The sequence below is a fragment of the Hydractinia symbiolongicarpus genome, chromosome 3 (assembly GCF_029227915.1).
Source record: "Hydractinia symbiolongicarpus strain clone_291-10 chromosome 3, HSymV2.1, whole genome shotgun sequence".
Taxonomy (NCBI): domain Eukaryota; kingdom Metazoa; phylum Cnidaria; class Hydrozoa; order Anthoathecata; family Hydractiniidae; genus Hydractinia; species Hydractinia symbiolongicarpus.
The window spans coordinates 3,803,245-3,823,760 of NC_079877.1; the positions used below are offsets into that span (position 1 = coordinate 3,803,245).

Consider the following 20,516-nt stretch of genomic DNA (forward strand, 5'->3'; position numbering starts at 1 on the left):
CTGCGTACCTTTACACAAATCAACTGAACTGGTTTTTTTTATTGTTATTACTTAATCTGCTAGCATCTGAATTTGCCATTACGTTGAAAATCACCCATTGAGTTAATAAAGCTAAATCTAATAACAAATCTTGTATTATTTGGTCCTGTAATAATTGTCTTTCGTTTAGATGAAACAGTTCCAATCTCATTGAGCTTCTATCCAGGTACGTAAAACTGTATAGTGGCTCTGCTTTTATTTATTTGTTTTCTAATTTGATAATTCTTCTTTCTTTTAACCCTATTCGTGCCTGGGAAGCATGGCTAACCTGTTGAGGTTTTATAATTTTAGAAAATTTCTAACGCCTATTTTCAAAAGGTGCATCTCAAATTTTTCAAATTTCTGAATATAATAATGATATCCTCTATTAAAATTCTTTATTTGGAGTTTGCGTATTACAAATAGTTCACTTTTCGTTCAACGAAATTTTCGGGTTTTTTTTATTTGGAGCCATGTGAAATTATCTATCTTGACCAAAGGAATTAAAAAGTGTCTTTTCAAAGAACATTTCACAAAATAAGCGCTAGATCTCACTAAAAGTGCTTTTTGTCCCATTGACGCTAAAATAAGGCAAAAACAAAACGTGTATTTATTCTAAGATAATATAATATTGCTTTTACATTTAAACTTGCATCAACCGTCAGAAAATCATGTTGACATTTTGTTGTTCTCGTGAAAGTATCTTTTTTATGAAAGCGAATTTAATTTCAGAAATCTGTGTTGTAATACCCGTATACGTCTGCCTATCTGTGAGACAAGTATCCTTAGTTTTTTCTTTAAAAAAGCAGGAGGATTTTTACAGCTATGGTCACAATAATAACTCCCGTTTAGTTTTTTGAAATTCCAAGGGACATGGCTGTACCTACCTGGTCCCTTTTGTACTTTGCATCTTCTAAATGCTGTGTATTTTGATTCTTAGATATTCTCCGTGGAGAAAAGTCATCGTGCTTTGAGTTGCATAAGAAAACACCAATTACAGAAACATCCCTGTGTGCAATCCATCCATGGCGGGATGAAAGAACCATCTTTGTCTTTTGTGGAAAAGGTAGGTAGCTAAGCAGTGGAACAAAAACTTGCTAAATGAAAATCAAAATAATTACAAAATGTGATTCAATTTCTTTTTACTTAAATCTAACAGGTTTTTTAACACAAACAAGAACGTGTACTATCTGCAATGTCGTTGTCAATAAATAAATTTTCATTGTTTTAAGAAAACGCGAAAAATTATCACGAAACATTAAACGAAAGCGACAACCTAAAATAAAACCAAAACATATATGGCTGCTGTCAAAATTGTAAAAAAAAGTGTGAAATTAACAAAGAAAACCACAAATCATTGTTTTAGTAGTGTTTTATTGGGTTTTACTCCGATAATACTTTCGACGTTCTAACCAAACCCTTGAAATGTTTCTTTTGATGTCGGAGGGAGAACGAGTTTTACGTAAGAGTTTTTTTTCCGTCGTAGATGGACTTTTTCGTAAGGTCGCCAATAACAATAGCAACAACGGCGACGACCATGATAACGACTACAACAACAATAACAACAACGTCGACGACCATGATAACGAAAACAACAACAATAACAACAACGGCGACGACCATGATAACGAAAACAACAACAACAACAATGACGACAACAATAACGATAACAACAACAACAACAACGTCTATGACAACAACAACAATGACGACAACAACAAAAACGATAACAACAACAGCAACGACGGCTGCAACAACATTGTCGATGTAATTTGAGAAAGATCTGAAATAAGATGACTTCTTATACTCTAGTTGACATTATAGGTGGATTAACACTGGTTGGCAGAATACCACCAAAAAAAGCGCTGACTGAACCGGTTATACACCCAGCCCTTACATCTCTCGTTCAAGATTCATTTCACGTCACCACTGATGTTTTGCAAATCATGCATAAACTGTTACGTTTTAAAACAATGTTGTTCGCATGTTCCTATGAAAATGGTACCTCAAAGCAACTGGTAGTCCGCAAGAATACACTTTCTAGCATTGAAGTAATTCGTTATATGATAGGTGAAACTTCTGATAGGCCTAATAGCTGTGATGGTATTGAGATGGGCACAGATCTTCACTCGTGTGAAAAATGGATAGATGGCTTATGGTCTGCTCCCTATGTGTCTGCTCAAGCTTGTCACTATTACAAAGTAATGCAGGATACCGCTGGAAAGGTTTTCAGTGCCGGAAATGGTACATTTGGTTGTTTTGATGCTGGTCCATACGCTGCTTTTATGGAGTACAATATTTGGGTGCAATGAATTTGCTGTATGTTGTATCTGAAGACTGTGAAAGAAAAATTAATTTTTGAACGAATTGTCTCAAACATTGACGGTGGAAAAGACATTCAAAATAATGAGACTTTTTTTGTAATTATTTAATTCTTTAACTCTAACGCACATTAAAATAAGGTCAGCATATTTTTTCATTTTATATCATTACCTTCCTATCTCTCCACACGCTTTCCAACAATTTTAGTATCAATTGAGCATCATAATCAGCTCCAATACCAACATTTCTTTCTTATCCAGTGCTACAGCCGTCGACGCTGTTTTACCGTTCATATATCGTTGCATATTAAATCATTTTGCATGATTTGCACGGATTTTGATCTTATATTTTCGAATAATTATTTTAAAATTAGTTGTTGTTGTAACTACCAGCTATTCAGGTTAATAATTAGACACCATAACTGACAGTGTTGTTATTCTCTGTGTGCGACGGCTTAAGAAAAATAAAAACCAATATATAAATTATATTTGCATACCAAAACGATATGCTCGATACATCTCTATATTAACTGTCTGTTTGTCGGCCGCAAACCAAAAGTATACTTGCTTTCTGTATGTTTCACATGTTTTACCTACAAAAACATGTCACTGCGCGATTTTACATTCTTGCTAGGGATGGACAAAATAGCAAGTGCGATATAAGTACGACGGAAATGTGCACCAAAGAGCGATGTGGGAAACATGTATACGAGCAATTCTCTCTGAAATTTTTCACGGGCTAACAACTAGTCTTTATAACAATATCTGTTCATTACGAAACCCCCGCTGTTAAATTCATTATGCGGACGCGCAAACCCGTGCATCTTTCCGTGGTTTAACAACGAGTATTAAAAAAGGTGTCAAAGACACTTTTGAGGTGAAAATAGGATACGATAAATATTACCATTGGATTGTTTGTGTAAAACTCTTATAAAATTTGAGGAAATAAATACAAAATCTGAATATCGTAACAACAGGTTTATAAAATATAATAGAAAAAAATATGTCTGTAAAAAACTATTTTAAAATTAATTAACGCAAAATTGTCTAGACAACCATTCACACACAGTTGAAGTCTGCCATCATGAGAAATATGTAAGTCCAGAGAACTGAAAAAAGTTGCAACAAATTGAAAAGTGTTTCACAGAAAATGAAAATATTTAGACTTGATTTGTCTTTAATAATATTGAAATAAAATCTAATCAAGATTCTTAATTCTTATAATGGTCAATAACTTTCTTTTCTTCTCATAACAAACCTTAAATATTTTTCTGACATCTAAAAAAAATGTTTATTTAAAATTTTCGATAAAAAAATATATCTACATCAAATAAACGGCTATGACTTCATAATGTCATCATATAAAACGCGACACTGCTATATGTCAACAAAGTCTCATATTTTCTTCATGAACTACGGAGGTCTGGACACTAAAATAAAAAAAGTTTGATAACAGTGCTGTTATATGACTTTAAACACACATACCCTAAAAGACTTGTTGTTGGGCAGGTGCGTCCACACCACGTAAAGGAACCTGGGTGAGCATAAAAAAATTGTATAAAAGAAAAATAATTATAAAAATAGAGCAGTTTGAAGCAATTTGAATTATTCACAAAAATTAATAAATTTAAAACATTTGATGCTTATTGTAATATTTTTTGTTTGTTTGTTTGTTTGTTTTGAGTGTATGATATAAACAAAAAAACACAGAGCTTTTGTGTCACTTTTTAAGATTAACATGCAAACCGATAAATAAATAAGAAAGTAAGAAGATTGACGAATAAATAAAAATATGTGGTTAAATAAACAAACAAATGGAAACAAAAAGACAATTATCTGCAAAATTTTTGTCTATATTATATTTTATTCTAAGGAAAAGATTTTAATTTTAGTATTACCTGTTAATATGGTTTTCTGGTAGCCGTGAGCGTGTCAACGAAGGGTCGGTTGCCGTGGTATTTTGAGGATTAGTTCTTTGTGGTAAATCTTTTTCTATTAAAAACTTTAAATATGACATATAACATATGGCAAGTCTTAATATTTCAATCTTGGAAAGTTTTTTGCTCGCAGGGATTGATGGAATACGTTTACGAAGACCATCGAATGCTTCATTAAACAAGCGTGCTCGATCTTTTTCTTTCGGTAAAACTTGTTCGTTTCGTCTCCCTCTTCCCCGTGTTTTTCCTGCCCCTCCTCCGCGTTGTCTTGTAAGTCTTCCAGGATTTCGAGTTATAGTCCTTACTCCTCTGATACAAGAAACGGAGTTCATTACATTATCTACAATTTCATTCTCATCGACACTTTTCGGAGAGCACTCTCCATCGGAGGAGCCTAAATAATCACTTCTAAGTCCGTTATTTGTATTTATTGTACCAGGTAAGGAGGGTGAAGCGCAAAAAGAAGATATCGGTGGCATTTTGAATTCGTTATTTAGTCTTGATAATTCAACAAATGGGTTGTATTTGGACTCGTTCAGTTGATAATAAACATCGTCGTCCTCTAATTTTATATTGGGCAGATATTGATGTTCAGGCACATAATGGTCGCGGGTTAGATTAAACGCCATCATTTTGTTTATAAAACTAAATAAAAAAACAAAGTTGATATTATTAAAACAATATTTCATCTTCAAACGCGATATAGGCTTTTGAAATAATCAGAACCACGTTCGTAATTCATGTTACGGAGAAATAAAGGTAATTTAACACAGTAAAGAAAAAAACTCTTTCTAAACTTTTTGTACGTCATGGAAATAAACAACGAAGTAAAAATGTAAAAAATAGTTTGATGAATAAGAAGGTATATAGTGATACATTCTTCTAGAACATATTTTTTGTTATCAATGTAAAGAAATGTCCATGAATCAGTTGCTTTTGTTTTGATTTTATGCTAAGAAATATTTTCTTGATAGACAGTGATATAGACTTCTGCAGAGCATTCTTTATTTTTTATTTACTCCGAAACGTTCCTAATTTCCTTCTAAACTTTCCGACCAAAAAAAATTATTAGAATCCTTCTTATTAAAACTAAAGGATTTATTTTTGTGATCATCAACTTTACAAAAGCAGAAGAATTTGAGACTGTAAGTAATAGAGGTTATATTTGTATCTATGTTCTATCGTTGTAGGTTTGCCTTACTAAGAGCCTACCCTTGATTTTTTTCAGTATGTTCTAATAGTTTTTATAAAGATAACTCTAAGAGTTCTTATGGTCAAAGACTTTTATTTCAAAAAAATTGTTCTTATAAAATAAAAAAACAAGACACAAGCTAACTCATATCAGTACACTTACCTGGATATAGATGTACAACTTTTTTCTTCTGATAGGATTAACTGATTCTTGCTTCTTCTTTAGCCACTTATATATTATTTGGTCCAATTAGCATGTTATTATGAACCAATCACAACGTCCGATTTATCTTCTCTTGGGATCAAATGAGGTCATTCAATGTTTGATGCCTGTGTATTGATGAAGATAATATTTATCGATAGGTTCAGGTGTTATATTTTTACTTCTGTATTTTTAAATCACCTCAAGTTTTAATTTTACGCCGAGTGTGTCATTTTGAAAATAATGTAAAATGGAGGTCGGTGAGATGTGACGACTTATTAAACAATGGAGTCTTTCCGGGGGTGCTATTAAAAAATACAATAATCTTTGAATTTTATTTTATTAAATTTATAGCTTTTTATTTTTTGTTTTATTTTTAATTCTTTATTTGCTATTTTTGTTATTTTATTTTATTGTTGTTGTTGATTCATTTTATTTATGTATCATATTGTTATCAATCCTCTTCATATCACTTGGCGTAATTTAGTCGTCTGGGACTTAAAAAAGGTTTAAATCTTGAAGTGTAAAGGTTAAAACACACTCAACAAAAGTTTTTCTCTAATCAAATGAAGTTTAAGAAATACTTGGAAAAAAAAAGTTTCGGTAATATCAAAGACACAAGCTCTCCCTACCAGATGTCTCAGAAGAAGGAAATTAATTCAGAACCTTTTGTTAAAATATTAAGAAGGGACCCTAACACTAATTAACAGGGTAATTAGCGGGGTAATTAGTAGTATCCTAAGTCGAGTAGACATTAACGGGTTTTAGAGTTGGGCGGTAAACTTCTGAAGAAAAGCAAATTAAACTTTTTACTACTTCTTCTAAGAAGGAGGGTTATTCTGGGGAAATATCGGATCTTTTTTTTGCTAATCGGATTTAAATCGGATTGACACGAAGATTCTTAGCGGGGAAGAAAAACTATTTTTATATATTTTTTTCGATAGCGAAACCGATTACACGGGGGTTTTTTTATTTTCAGAACATATGGACCATTGAACGTGCAAAAATTTAAAACACGCTAAGAACATTTAAGTCTCTTTCAATACCTAGGAGATTTGAAATGCTCCTTTATTTTATCCTAATATTTCGTCCAAAAATCTTCGTCACTGAAGACCTGTCTAGGCTTTTAATATGTTAAAGTTATTCATTCTTTAACGCGCGAAAAATACTTTTAGAGAAATTTCACTTGTAGCCCTAAATTTTGTTTTTCCTAAATTTTCGCTAGTCTTTATTTTTTGTCAAATCTTTTGACATTTGTCGCCTCCGATAGTTTTCGCGCTGTTCACATTTTTCCAAAGTTTTTTGCACTAAGCATGAGGTCAGTGCAAACTTAGAAAATTAATTGCAGTGGAAAGCGAAGTTTCATCCAGTCCACATGCGATTTTCTCTTCAAAATGAACTTTATTATGCATTATAATATTCAGTAATTAAAAACTCTAAGATTGGAAAAGAAACGTTTGTAAGGGCAGTGGGGTAAAAATGCAAGAAGTTATTACGTTCGATATACTTTTTATTTAGTGTGGCGCTTTTAGTCAAATTAATTGTAAACTCAAAATTCGAATGCAAGCATAACATTCATTAATTAAGCAATTCTTTTTAAATTCATTCTATCAGGTAAGAGGGGAAAAATCATTTAGTTAATTATATTAGAAATTTTTCTTTTCTCAGAAACGAAACTTTTTCCGTCCACGTTCCGCGTCTATCTGAAAGCCTGTAAAATTAGAAAGTTATAATGCGCATGCGCCAATGTTTAAGTTCCGTTGCAACGGTTTTGGTTATATTTTTTTATCGATGCGTGGCTTTACCTGTCTGATAACCTAAGCAAGAAGTTTAAACTCAATTTCACAATGCCTAGAATTCTATATCACAAGAACTGTTGGAATACGTCTGTGGTCACACAGGGCAATTGTATATTTTTTTTAAGTTTGCGCATAATAACTTAACGTGGGTCAGCCATGAACATTTAAACTTAATTAAAGTTAGGCAGCCTTTACAGACCTGGCATGAGGTTTACCTGAATAGAGTTTTTCATATCGGGGTTGTGTTAACTGTACATGCGCCATAACTTCGTGCACATGCGCAAAGGCTTTGTACACATGCGCAATAGCTCTGTACACATGCGCAATAGTTTATTTCGGGCAAATCGTGTTTACATGAATAAAAATTCATTTCGCTAATTTGGACCGAAAATTTAAAGATTTAAGGAGGAAATATCTGTCTGTGTTACAATCAACCAAGATTGAAAAAACTCATTCATTCGGATTGTCTATATCTTATGTAAATCCCAAAATGGATATCTTTGATAAAAATAAATACGATTTGTTAACAAAATATAATCATAATAAAAAACAAAGGAAACTAATTAACACTTAAAAAGATGATAATGTCGGTGTAGAGAGAGAAAAAAAAATGATGAGAGGATAAAAGCGACAAAACACAAGTGCTAGGGACTGTGCATGGTAGCATACACGTTTTTTTAAATGTAGGGCTACCAAAACTTTCAATATGTAGTACTATACCTTTTTTGGTGTATATTAAAAAAATGTAAATATGTTATTAACAATAACAACAAATCATATATTACAACCTACAACTAGTATAATTCCCGAATATTATCCAGTATATTAGCTTCTGTCACTGTTAGCCCGTCCATTATTTGAGTGTGGCCTGTACAGTTTTTTTTTCGAGAGGAAATTATGACTTGACCACTAGACCAAACGAAAAATTTTTGTTAAACTCTACTTTAGAATGGAGTCTTTTTTTGAGAGATAAGACCATCCAGCGTCACCAATTCTAATACAGAGGAATCCCATTTAAAAAGACACTTGCAGAACAAAAATATTTTTTTCAGATAGGGGATGTTCCACTGTATAATTAAACGTAAATTCATAGTCAATCATTTTTCAATGCTGGTATTACAACATTAATATGTTCTGAAAGTCCTGGCTCGCCACGACTTGATTTGTTATTAGCAATCTCGTATCTGTGCTTACCCCCGTGATCGAAGCAAAGTTGACATAAAACCCGATATGGTATTAATTAGTTCTGACTGTTTATTGACAAGATAAAAGTTATCCTAGTCAAATTAGAAATGTCTTTTTGTTTACAATTTTTATTATTTTTTTTGACAGTTAAATTTTAATTTTCTTGTTCTTAGTCAACATGGACAGAACCGACACGACTCTTCTGCGCGGATGTTATTGTATTACAATAAGATTTAAAGTATGACTAATCTAAACCCTCAAAGAGGAAGTGCTTTGTTATATTGTAACTTGAAACCGAATCTCAAACAGTATCTATTCGTTAATTATTCTTTTCTTCTACTAGCATTAAACTCTGCACGCAAGGTTTTTTCTTTTACCGTTGTCTCTCCCAAAAGCACACAGAGATGTTATTAAGCGACCACCCCAAGTAAATCCACTATGTTTTAGTAAAACATGCTACACTAACTGAAATAAGACAGGGGGTGAAGCAAAACCTAAATATGTTTTTGCTTTTTCAGCTTTTGAATCAATCTTTGTGGTTAAATTATTTTGCAGCAACTGTAGATTTGAAAGTGACGTTTGTAATGCAAGAACTGCCATCCTTGCACCGCTTAGTTCAAATCTAAAATAGCATTCCTCTCATGTTTTTAACCCCATTCTGGTTAGGGATTTACAACCCTTTTTTTTTAAATTTGAACTAGGAAAATGCTACGTGTTGAAATTTGGTGACTTTTCGTATAAACTTACTAGAAATAATTTGCCAAAAAAAATTTTCACGGTTGTCATAGAAACAGGAAATTCTGGGTATGATGTTGAACTAAAAAGTTAAACTTTTTTATATTGTTTTGTTTTTAATGCAAATAAAATGCTTTCTTTCTGTATCAATCCTATATGTTGATTTTTACTATTTTTACTCAAATTAAGTAAGTTTATAGCTTTTTCTATTTAGGAGTATATAGGAACACTTCAGTAGTCCAACCTCTTGCGTACCTAAAACGTTACCAGCGTTAAAAAATTGGGATAGTAGTTGTGACTAAGTAGTTACCGTTTTGTCTCTTGTGTTAAGAATGTCACTTGTTCTATGTTCTGTTCGTTAAACATAAAGGAGAGGAATTCAGTTTTTTCTATACTGCTATATATGCTATAGGTAGCTCGTTTAAGCAGGATGAAGTTTTTTCTCAGCCTGGTATATTGTAATTCATTTGTATTTGAAGTCGTGGCTACTTAGAATACTCTTGGTGCCTCTGACACTTGAACTGGTCAGGTAACAACGGGCTGTTTTCTGTTTAAGCTGAAGGTGCGATTAAGGTTTTTATGGAAGATGGTAATACGCCTATACTCATGTGCAACACAGTTCACCTGTACTAAGGCTTTAGCTTGGTGTTAGCGGCGTTTTGTTTCCTGTGTTTTTATTCAAACTGAAGTTGCGATTAAGTTTTCCAAGCGCTTATGCCAATGTGCTCAGCCCGGTGTCAAGATTAATTTTTGCACTTCCACGGGAACTTATTTGGCTAAACAAAATAATATTGACCGATTTTTGCTATGACAGGTTAACAGTGGGTTGCAAACTCTGATTTTACTTTAGCTAAAGTTGTGGAAAAGTTATTTTTTGAAAAATATGTTATACCGGAAAAATCATTATGTTGTGTGCGCTTCACTCGATTTACGATAAACTATAAACCTGTATAAATCGCTCCAGTTAAATGTGTTCCACAGTGCACAGTTCTTATTAATCGCTCTGCTGGGCGAGCAACGCTGGGTAACACAGTTACTTGTGGCTAGTCTCTATATTAATAATAGCCACATTCTGACTGTCAGCCAGATGCGAGTTGTGCTAACCGCGCAAAAAATTTTCAAATTTCAAAAAACAAATGCGATATATATTTACAGGCTTTTGTGTGATCTCTCGCCCATAGTAGACGAATCACGAGCCCTGATTTTTACAAATAACCAATGATCAATTATCAACATTACTGACATAGGAAAGTGAAAGAATCAGAGATTTATATGTTTTTATACGCTAAATTGCTACTTTTTTTTTTGACCGTAAATTAAGCTATGGTCTGTGATATATATTAAATATCAGTAAATCGAAAGTTTGTTTTGACGAGGAAACAGAGACAACATGAGGAGATGTGTTTGTTAAAAAAATGTTATGAGGTAGCTTTAAGAAGGCCATTAATTTGGGTAATGATAAGGAGATTGTGAAGCCATTATTGTTTTTTTGACTGACTATGTACGATAATCCTGTATGTTTCTTTCCATAGCTTAGAAGAATATACCTAGCTAGCTAGTGCAAAAAGTTTAAATTTTATTTCAAGAGAAAGCTTGGTTTAATAGCATTGTAAATGCTTATATCAAATGAAATATGGATATCAATTACACGTAGGGTACTTTTCACTCGTTTTCAGTTACATTGGGATGGTATTTGTGATATTTAGACTGATTTTAGATAGTGTTTTTGTCCTCAACGCCATTATCTCGACTTTCGTGTACGTCACTAAAGTCAAAAATCAACAGTTCGTTTTGTAGTCTCTGGTTGAGTCCCGAACAATTTACCAGAGCAAACCCTGAAACCAACTTACCCAATGAGGACAAAGTCATTTACAAACCATATTTTAAAAGCGTGGCAGATTTTTTTTGTGTCACCCAGCATTATTCTTCTCGTTACCGTGTTGTTAGAGCTTTGAAGTTTCCTCTTCTTTTCAATGTTACCGTGTTGTTATCGCTTTTGAGTTTCCGTTTCTTTCCAATGTTACCGTGTTATAACCGCTTTTGAGTTACAGCTTCTTTTTAATGTTGGTGATAGGAAGATCTAACGCTGGGCCTACCATATACGAATTCTTGAGAAACTTACAAGAATATTTAAGAACCAGAGGTTTAACAATTCCGGGAAAGAGGCAACATTCGAAGTAGTCTCAGATGGTCAATGTGGTTGTATAGAAAATTTATAGGGACCCCCTTAGTTTTGCCCGCCATAAAAATATGGTGTTAAGACTGAATATACATTTGTTATACATTATCTACATTAATTATTTAGATCGTGGAAAAATATTTTGTTTGTTAGAACAGTTAACTCCTGATAACTTGAATCTTCACTGAGAAAACTACTCGAACTTTATGCATTTTTGAGTTAAACGAAGCTTAAGTCAAATTTCGTCAAAAATGCAAACTTTTTGATTTTTATCATGTATTTCATTATGTATAGATTAGTTCATTAATGCATTTTAAAACTCTTTTGCAAAATCTTCTGCATTTGTTTAAAACGACATCTATTTTCGTCCATAAGTTCTTTGATTATATGTTATATCCAATCACATGTTTTGTTTTTGTGAGGATCTTTGTCAATTTGCTCTGAGATCAATATCAGTAGTGACATGTCAATCGGCATCTTTGCTTGGATATGAATAAACAAATGAATGGACATTTACATAAAAAATTAGCTTGTGAAATAAGCTCATTCAACATCATCTAACATTAATCCAAATGTTGGATGAAATGTTGGATCGGTATATGCCTAGCTTAAAAGAGTTTTTCAACTTCATAATCTGTTGAGTCATTTATCACAATAATATCACAATGGAACTGCTATCTTAAATCTTAGGATGAAACGTTGGATTGCATGTTTAATGAAGTCAAAATTCAACTATATCTAATGTTTGACTTTTTATCCAACATTCTATCCAACAGGAATATGAAATATTGAATGAGAGTGTTAACTGATCATTAACCGTAGTTGTGAAATAATTATGTCGTGTTGAGTTTTAACAATTATCATTGCAGTTAATCATTATTTATATTTGTATTTTTTATGACAATTGAAACGGGAAGTATAAAATCTTAAATGGGATGTTAGATGAGTCATTCCGCTGCTCACATACTTGATATAGGGATTAGAAGGCATATTCATTGTTGTGGTCTAACTTATTGCAGAGATACCTTATTGGCCTAAACTTTGTCAGTCAAAAATGACAAAATATTTGAGGTGACAACATAGCGCCCGTGTAAAATTAAACGCCAACAAAAATAATTTTGCCAATTTAGTTTTATGAAAAAATAACCTTCAATCAAGACACAACAAAATAGGTTTGACTCTAAACCAACTTAAGGCCGTGTATCTTTTTATTAAGTTAATATTTTGCTTTCATTTAAAACGTTATTTGAAATACGTTTTTAACAATCTTTAAATTTTGGCTTCCAATTTTGTTTTTACTGATTTTGTTGTATTTTAATAACGATTTTTAGGAGGGATAGGGGGAGGGGGAGGGGGTTAGCTTGTACTAATATATTAATGTTTGAAAATAATAAAGTTTGAACCGATGACCTATATGATGGAACAAGAAGTTTTATGTTTTATGTTATATCAAAATCATATTTCAATGTAAAATGCATTGCATCAGAGGAATATACATTGCTGAGCAGTTTGTCAAAAACCTAGAACAAAGAACAAGAAAATTAAAAAAAACTTGGTCACATGTGCAAAAAAAGACAATATTTTCGTCCTTGTTTTATAACAACAGCTCCGAATTCAATGCAGTAATCTATTGACAACGTCGAGCTTTTTAAAGTGTGCTGTAAATTCCGTCAGAGTTTCAAAGTATCCCAGGTGAGATGGTGGTAAGGTTCAGTTTATGTAAATACAGTGTGTATGAAAATAAATCCAAGGGATATTATTAAACTGTCTGTTATTTAAAGATAAAGTCACTCTTGAAATTTTAGAATTACCCATGTGCTATGGCCATTTTATCCTGGGCAGCTGTCAATTGAGCGGTCGTTATTTTTACATGTTTTTCTTTTTCAAAATGAGAGTTTACATGCACGCTGTGCTAAAATTATTAGCTTCGTGTTTTCCAATATCGTCGACAGTAGTTAAAGTAATTAATTACCATATAATGATTAGTTAGTCTACCCTAATTGAGTGATTAACAAAACACATGTTTATTATGTATTAACGATCTCCTTGCTAAGTAAGATGAGGACGTTAATAATATGACTTTTAATATCCTGTTTGCCGTCTGCTTTGCGTTACGACAAAAGAAACAAAAATAGCAAGAAGACACAAGACTTCCCTGTTAGTTTCTTGTAATTTAAGTTGGTAAATTTATCAAGCAACAGGCATAACTTCCAGACCTATCAAAACAATCTTTGTCCTCTTTCAAAGCAACATGTTGGTGAAAACTTCAGGTGCACTGATCGACCCCTATGAATTATTTATTGGTTTATATTATTGTGAAGAATTGCAAGAATACTTATCATTCCATTTCCAATTTTATTTTTAAATATAATATTTAACTTTACATATTATTCATATTGATAATTGACAGAATTTGTTTATTCCTCTGATGGCTCGTCTTCGGATTCTTCTTCATCTTGTTCGGGTTCGTCCTCGGTTTCTTCTTCATCTTGTTCGGGTTCGTCCTCGGTTTCTTCTTCATCTTCTTCTGGTGCGTCTTCGGTTTCATCTTCATCTTGTTCTGGTGCGTCTTCGGTTTCTTCTTCATCTTCTTCAGGTTCGTCCTCGGTTTCATGTTCATCATCTTCTGGTACGTCTTCGGTTTCTTCTTCATCTTGTTCTGGTGCTTCCTCAGTTTCTTCTTCATCTTGTTCTGGTTCATCTTCAGTTTCTTCCTCATCTTGTTCGGGCTCATCTTCAGTTTCTTGTTCCTCTTCTTCTGGTGCATCTTCGGTTTCTTCATCTGAGGCCTCATCTTCTTGTTCTTCGTTGTTGCTTTCTTCGGGTTGATCTTCCTGTTCAGTAGCAGCATCCTCTACTTTTTCTTCTGCTGCATCTTCAACCTTTGGTTCAGCGGCATTGTCCTCCTTTTCTTCTTTCTCGTCAGAGTTTTCCTCTGCGTTTGCTTCTTCCTTGGTATCTTCTTCCATTTCATCAGCTGGTTCTTCTGTTTTTTCACCTTCTTCCTCTAATTCATCCTCAATTTCTTGTTGTTCTTCCATATCTTCAGGAATATCTTCGATTTTTTCTTCAACTTCTTTTTCTTCATCCTTAACATCACTTTTCACTTCTTCTGTTTTCTTTTCTTCATCTTTTTTCTCCTCTGTTTTTTTTTCTTCATCTTTTTTCTCCTCTGGTTTCTTCTCTTCGTCTTTTTTTGCTTCAACTGCTTTTTCTTCTACAACGGGTGCGGCTTCATCTTTTTCCAACTGTTGTGGAAGAGAAAGATCCTCAACTAAACAGAAACATAGTTTCATTATATAGTCATCTGTCGGATGAGATAGAGCTACCTATCTATACATTCTAGGCTTTTTGCAATCTAATACAAGAAATGTCTTTCCTTCTTTAAATCGTGCTAATACACTTGAAATCATATAATTCGTAAGTGGTCAGCCTAACGTCGACCCAATCCTCTTGTTTTAGGATATTTAAATTTAAAAAAGAAACAATTGTACATTGCGCGTCAACTAAATGTTAATATTGATCTGCACTCCCTATAACGTTATGAAATATGAAAGTAAAAATATAAATAGATATACATACTTTTTCCACTTGGCAGAGCCAATGCAAGGGCACAACAACCCAGTAAAGTCAACAACAAAAGTTTCATGATGCTTAATTTGATCACAACCTCTTCACTCTCTGCAAGACAATTGAATCAGATGAAAATGTAAAAACGTTTAGGCCTTTTTAGGCTTCTGTGGAGTCATTAACTGGTTAACGAAAACGAGGTTAAAAGCGTACTATTTATGGATACGTCAATACTACACAGGCCTGGTTTTTATGCAAGAATATTTCAGCCATGATATATGTAGTTTTTGTACAACAGTTTTTGTAATCACAAAATGGCTCCAATCACACTAGCAAACGCTTTAAAAGTAATGCTTGTTAGTTTTCCACATAAGTATATTCTCACTACTCTTACGCTTGAAGGTTTTCAATAAATTCACATTATATCTCTAACTTTTCCAGCATTAGTGACAACCAGGTACTGCATATTTTGCCAGCGTGTCGAAATACAACAAAGCAAAAATACATCATTTGGACTGATGGTTAATTATAGCCATGTGCTTTCCTCATCCAAAATTCCTAATTAATAGATTAAAACAAGCTTTTTTATCAATTACTAATTAATTATGTTAGCATACCAACATATTAACATTAATTAACCACGTTGCGTTGCAGCATGGCCACGTCAAAATACTTTTTATGTGGATTTTTTATGGTGATATGACTATACTAAGAAATATGTAATTCGTGGTAGCTACTAAAGTTGCTTATGAAAATAAAAAATAAAAAACATCAACGAAAGATTAAAACTAAGTTTGTCGCCATCTTTCTTATTGAGATAGTTTCACTTAGAAGAAGCATGCCGCGAAATCTGATATAGTGGTCACTTTCAACATAACAAAAATATCTTTAATTCAGCTGTTTAATTCAGCTGTTGCGATACTCACAAGAATCTTATCCACTGCAATCGTCATTTCTACGCTGCTGTTCTTTTCACTTGGTTTTTTTGCAGGATCTGCCACATACACATTCTTTTAAATTATTCCCAACAAAGCGTAGCTCATGCAGACAGTGTATATATGACCTCTTAATCTCCTTTCTGATCAACTATTTTTGTCTGACTGCAAGTCAAAGGTGGTATCCGAGTAGGTCTCGTTTTTATTGAAGATGTTCTTATGATCATGTTTTTTCTAAGTGTCAACACTCGTCCGGCCTTTCTAAACCACATAGAGACTCAAAATAACCTATCAAGCAAAACAACTGTTTTCTCTTGTTTCCTACCTTTTTATGACTTTACTTTTTTAAAAAATATTTTAGACAGTGCTTCAAAGGTGAAGTACCAACAATCGTGTTCATAAATATTTGGACAAATAGTTCTTTTTACCCAAACTTAGCCAATTTTACAGAATAGCTTTCTGGGTCTTATTGAAAAACGGGGAAGAAGGACACAATTCTAAACAGCATTTTTCCCAATATGTAACTGCACCCAGCTGTCTGCAGAGGTGCTACTTTCTTAGATGCGAAGGTTAGGTAAGAAGCGTGTAAATTACACTTTCTAACACGTCTACTCTAAAGAATAATCCACACCAGGCCAACATATAGGTCTCATCTTTTGAGAAAATTGGTGATGTTGCCGTTAGCATCAATTAGCACATATATTTAGGTTTTGCATCTAAACAAATAAGGCCCCAAGTTCTAAGCCCGGTCTAACTCAATAGAATTAAGTTTCGCGATTTGGAGCATTTTATGGCTTTTCGCGAAATACTCTAATTGCCATGCACGATTTTCATGACATTTTAATGCGTCGTTAGTTAGAATAAGTTCTTTAAATATAGTTTGATTGAAATTTGTTATATTAATACAAAATAAAAAGTTTTGTCTATTTATACAGAGAAATATTACTTGATGTCAAACATAGCTATAGACCTAGCTTGCGAGATACGCTGATTGAGGCCAATATTTCTCGAAAGAGATAAAACAGCTTATTGCATTTATAGTTATTTCATATGGTAATAGCAACTTTGCGACAAAAAAACAGGTTTTTCTTAAAAAAAGGTTAATTTGAATTTAGTTTAAATTTTTCAAATTCATGTACAAAAAGAAAACAAAACATTCGATTTGAATTTTTTTTAAAAGTTTATTAAAAAAAATTCGACACCATATTACTTGTTATTACTACAGAATAGCATTATCTCACTCACTGTATTGTATATGTATAGTCAGCTGGCCAGCTTGTTAGAAAAATCTTTCCAAAAGAATTTTTCTATGCTAGCTACATAGTTGATTTTATGCTAGCTACGTTGGTAGTTCTATCGCAGCTAAGTAGTTAATTTAATGCTAGCTTTGTAGCTATTTTTATGCTAGCTATATATGTAATATGTTTGCTCTATTTTGTGCCAGCTAGCTACAAGTCTTAACAAAAATTAGCTAGCTATTTAAGTTCTATTATTATTCCAGCTCAGTCGGTAATTTTATGCTAGCTAGCCTTATGTGTGAGTGAGAATAAGAATCGGTTCATTACATGTAAAAAATAGTGATATATTAGCTACATATACATACTCTTTCTCCTTTCCACGTAAAGAAGTTAAACCACAACAAATCGTCGCTTGGTAGCCATTTTTTTTTTATTTATTTTAGCTGGCTCCAAACTTTGTTATTCAACTGTGCTCAGAAGAAGTGACCGCGGCTACGCTTGAGTGTCTTGTGCCCCAAACGCTTACAAGCCGGTCCAACTTTAAAATTTCACCTATATGTAAGGGAAATGGCGGAAATTTATATACGCCTGCACTATTGACATCAGAAAATGGGCTTCGCTTAGCTCCGCAATCAATATAGAAAGTTTGCGGAGAGGTTGTCAAGGCAAAGTACGATAAGGAAAGCCTACATCAATAGATATTGTTTCCATTGGAGAAAAACTCGTCTAATAAAGCATGTATTATCAATAAAAAAACACAAGTAAGATTCTTTTCACAATAAATACGCTGTTTCAAGGTTTACAACAGGCACGCACTTCAGCAGGAAATGGAATGATATCTTCACATTTTCCCTGAGATCTTTGCTTATAAAGTCTACATCAGATGCATATACGTTTGCTTGTTATACAACCTTGTTTATTTGATCCATGATCAAATGATATCCGGAGAATTGAAAAATGCAAAGTAAATTTTCAAGATTTTTAATAAAAGTACTTTTTAATTATTTTTGCATAAAATGCACCATCAAATGAAGTAAAAATTAGTTATAAATTCTTCTTGATATCTGCACAACTTTGTTGTTTAAATCAAGACATTAGAATATGAAGTTATTTGGGCCTGTGGAAAGAAATAGACAGGCGAATGTTTTGTTATAAATGTGGACTATCTGTTTAGAGTTTCCCATATATGTAGCAGTGTTCAACGACAAATATATGCTGTTTATTTAAGCGATAGTTTATGTTGATCATTTAACGAAAATGAGCTATTAAGTATCATTATTTAACTGTTTCAAGGAAAAAATATCTTATTTAATGAAATTTAATGAAAATATATGTACTTTATTTAACGCGAAAAATATATGCAACTAATTTGATTATATTATCATTTAACATATAGGTTAAAAAATTATAAATAACCTATATGTAAAAATATTTTAACCTATATGTAAGGGAAATGGCGGAAATTTATATACACCTGCACTATTGACATCAGAAAATGGGCTTCGCTTAGCTCCGCAATCAATATAGAAAGTGTTGCGGAGAGGTTGTCAAGGCAAAGGCATTAAGTACGATAAGGAAAGCCTACATCAATGGACATTGTTTCCATTGGAGAAAAACTCGTCTAATAAAGCATGCATTATCAATAAAAAAACACAAGTAAGAAGAGGTAACTTTTTCTTTTCACAATAAATACGCTGTTTCAAGGTTTGCAACAGGCACTTCAGCAGGAAATGGAATGATATCTTCACATTTTCCCTGAGATCTTTGCTTATAAAGTCTACATCAGATGCATATACGTTTGCTTTTGATAAAACCTCGTTTATTTGATCCATGATCAAATGATATCCGGAGAATTGAAAAATGCAAAGTAAATTTTCAAGATTTTTAATAAAAGTACTTTTTAATTATTTTTGCATAAAATGCACCGGCACACTCAGTTAAAGCATATTTTTCGGGAAACTTATAAATATAATCAGGTATGCCATCAGGCATCAAAATATCTCGTTGATAGCTGATTCGGTGTAAGTTCCATATAGTATCCTTGAATTAATCAAGCTCTCTCTGAACAACTAAAATCATCAAAAAAGAAAGCAAGTTTTTAAAATATATAAAGTTAATGAATTAGATGGCTTGAATGAATAGTGGATTGAAGTAATATATATAGAATGAAGATAAATTTATCTGTCATTTTGATTTCACCTCTTTTAACATAACAAGAAATGTATGTACCTTTCATGATCACCATGAAGATTGTAAAGATTCAAAAGATTGTTCAGCATCTGCTTCAACTGCTTCTCCATCCGATCACGCAATACTATCAACCATCTTTTGATCTAAAATAAGATAGATGAGAAAACATACTAAAATTGAAGTTTCAATGCCAAATAACAAATTGATAGCTACTATTAATGAGGAATACTTTTAGCAACACAGAGAAGAATTACAAATACAACTTACAATCCACACACCTGATTAGATGTTAAAGGTCCATATATCAAATTTGCGTTGACATTCCACTTTAATAAAGAAATTGTGTTATAGAATTTAATTTTTTCTCTACATTTCTTTTTCTCGGAATTCATTTTACACACTCCTCGGCAACCATACAAATCTTCGTTTTTATGGAAACCGTTAATAGGACAAGGCTTTCTACATAAAACAACATAAATGAATATTTAATCATTTTTCTTAAAAGTCTTTTTGCTCACCGTAGGAAAGGATGGAGATATTTCGCCACATTTTTTTAATTTTGATGTTAACCGTTGTCTTTCTTATTACTTCAACATACATCACAATTCTACCAAATAAAAATTAGATACTTCTAAGATCCAACGCTGCAGCGGATCTCACTTCTACGCAATTGTCATGTTTGGGAAAAACATCTTGGAAATCCAGATATCACTACAATCGTTCAATACAAACTGATATACGTTATTGTAACTACAGCTTAAGAACGAGTAGAGATAAAGACATTGTAAAACTAACAATTACGACATTTGACGGTTTACAAAGACAAAATTATTGGTGGCGACTCTTGGAGATTATTTTTGTTCAAGGAGCAGTTTATTTCAACGCCGATGTTATAGATAAAATGGATGGAAGTTATGAAGCAAAATTTGAATTACCAATTTCTGGAGATTATAAATTTAAGTTGGAATTAGAATATAGTCTCCGTGACGGACTTCGCGATCCTCCTACTTGGTGGT

The 20,516-nt window shown here is 32.7% G+C and overlaps 2 protein-coding genes and 1 long non-coding RNA gene across 3 annotated transcripts; all 3 read right to left on the reverse strand.

Moving 5' to 3' along the window:
- Nucleotides 1-3,237: 3,237 nt before the first annotated feature.
- Nucleotides 3,238-5,771, reverse strand: LOC130635524 (uncharacterized). Its single transcript, XM_057444877.1, has 3 exons — nucleotides 5,631-5,771; nucleotides 4,238-4,921; nucleotides 3,238-3,769 (listed from the first exon to the last, which is right to left on the reverse strand). The coding sequence occupies exons 2-3, from the start codon at nucleotides 4,906-4,908 to the stop codon at nucleotides 3,724-3,726; spliced, it is 717 nt and encodes a 238-aa protein (XP_057300860.1). The 5' UTR covers nucleotides 4,909-4,921; nucleotides 5,631-5,771; the 3' UTR covers nucleotides 3,238-3,723.
- Nucleotides 5,772-13,916: 8,145 nt separating this feature from the next.
- Nucleotides 13,917-15,340, reverse strand: LOC130635522 (cilia- and flagella-associated protein 251-like). The gene is made up of 2 exons (XM_057444875.1): nucleotides 15,150-15,340; nucleotides 13,917-14,841 (listed from the first exon to the last, which is right to left on the reverse strand). The coding sequence occupies exons 1-2, from the start codon at nucleotides 15,214-15,216 to the stop codon at nucleotides 13,985-13,987; spliced, it is 924 nt and encodes a 307-aa protein (XP_057300858.1). The 5' UTR covers nucleotides 15,217-15,340; the 3' UTR covers nucleotides 13,917-13,984.
- A 3,877-nt stretch (nucleotides 15,341-19,217) lies between these two features.
- On the reverse strand, nucleotides 19,218-20,106 carry LOC130635526 (uncharacterized). Its single transcript, XR_008982167.1, has 3 exons — nucleotides 20,019-20,106; nucleotides 19,768-19,826; nucleotides 19,218-19,643 (listed from the first exon to the last, which is right to left on the reverse strand). It is a non-coding gene; the product is annotated as an uncharacterized LOC130635526 (long non-coding RNA).
- Nucleotides 20,107-20,516: the final 410 nt, after the last annotated feature.

What these genes read in the sequence shown, in the direction of transcription:
- LOC130635524 (XM_057444877.1), bottom strand. Translation starts at nt 4,908, where the DNA reads ATGATGGCGTTTAATCTAACCCGCGACCATTATGTGCCTGAACATCAA. An exon ending in CCAGAAAACCATATTAACAG is followed by an intron (nt 3,770 to 4,237) that starts GTAATACTAAAA and finishes TTTTTATTTTAG; the next exon opens with TGTCCAGACCTCCGTAGTTC.
- LOC130635522 (XM_057444875.1), bottom strand. Translation starts at nt 15,216, where the DNA reads ATGAAACTTTTGTTGTTGACTTTACTGGGTTGTTGTGCCCTTGCATTG. An exon ending in GGCTCTGCCAAGTGGAAAAA is followed by an intron (nt 14,842 to 15,149) that starts GTATGTATATCT and finishes GTTTCTGTTTAG; the next exon opens with TTGAGGATCTTTCTCTTCCA.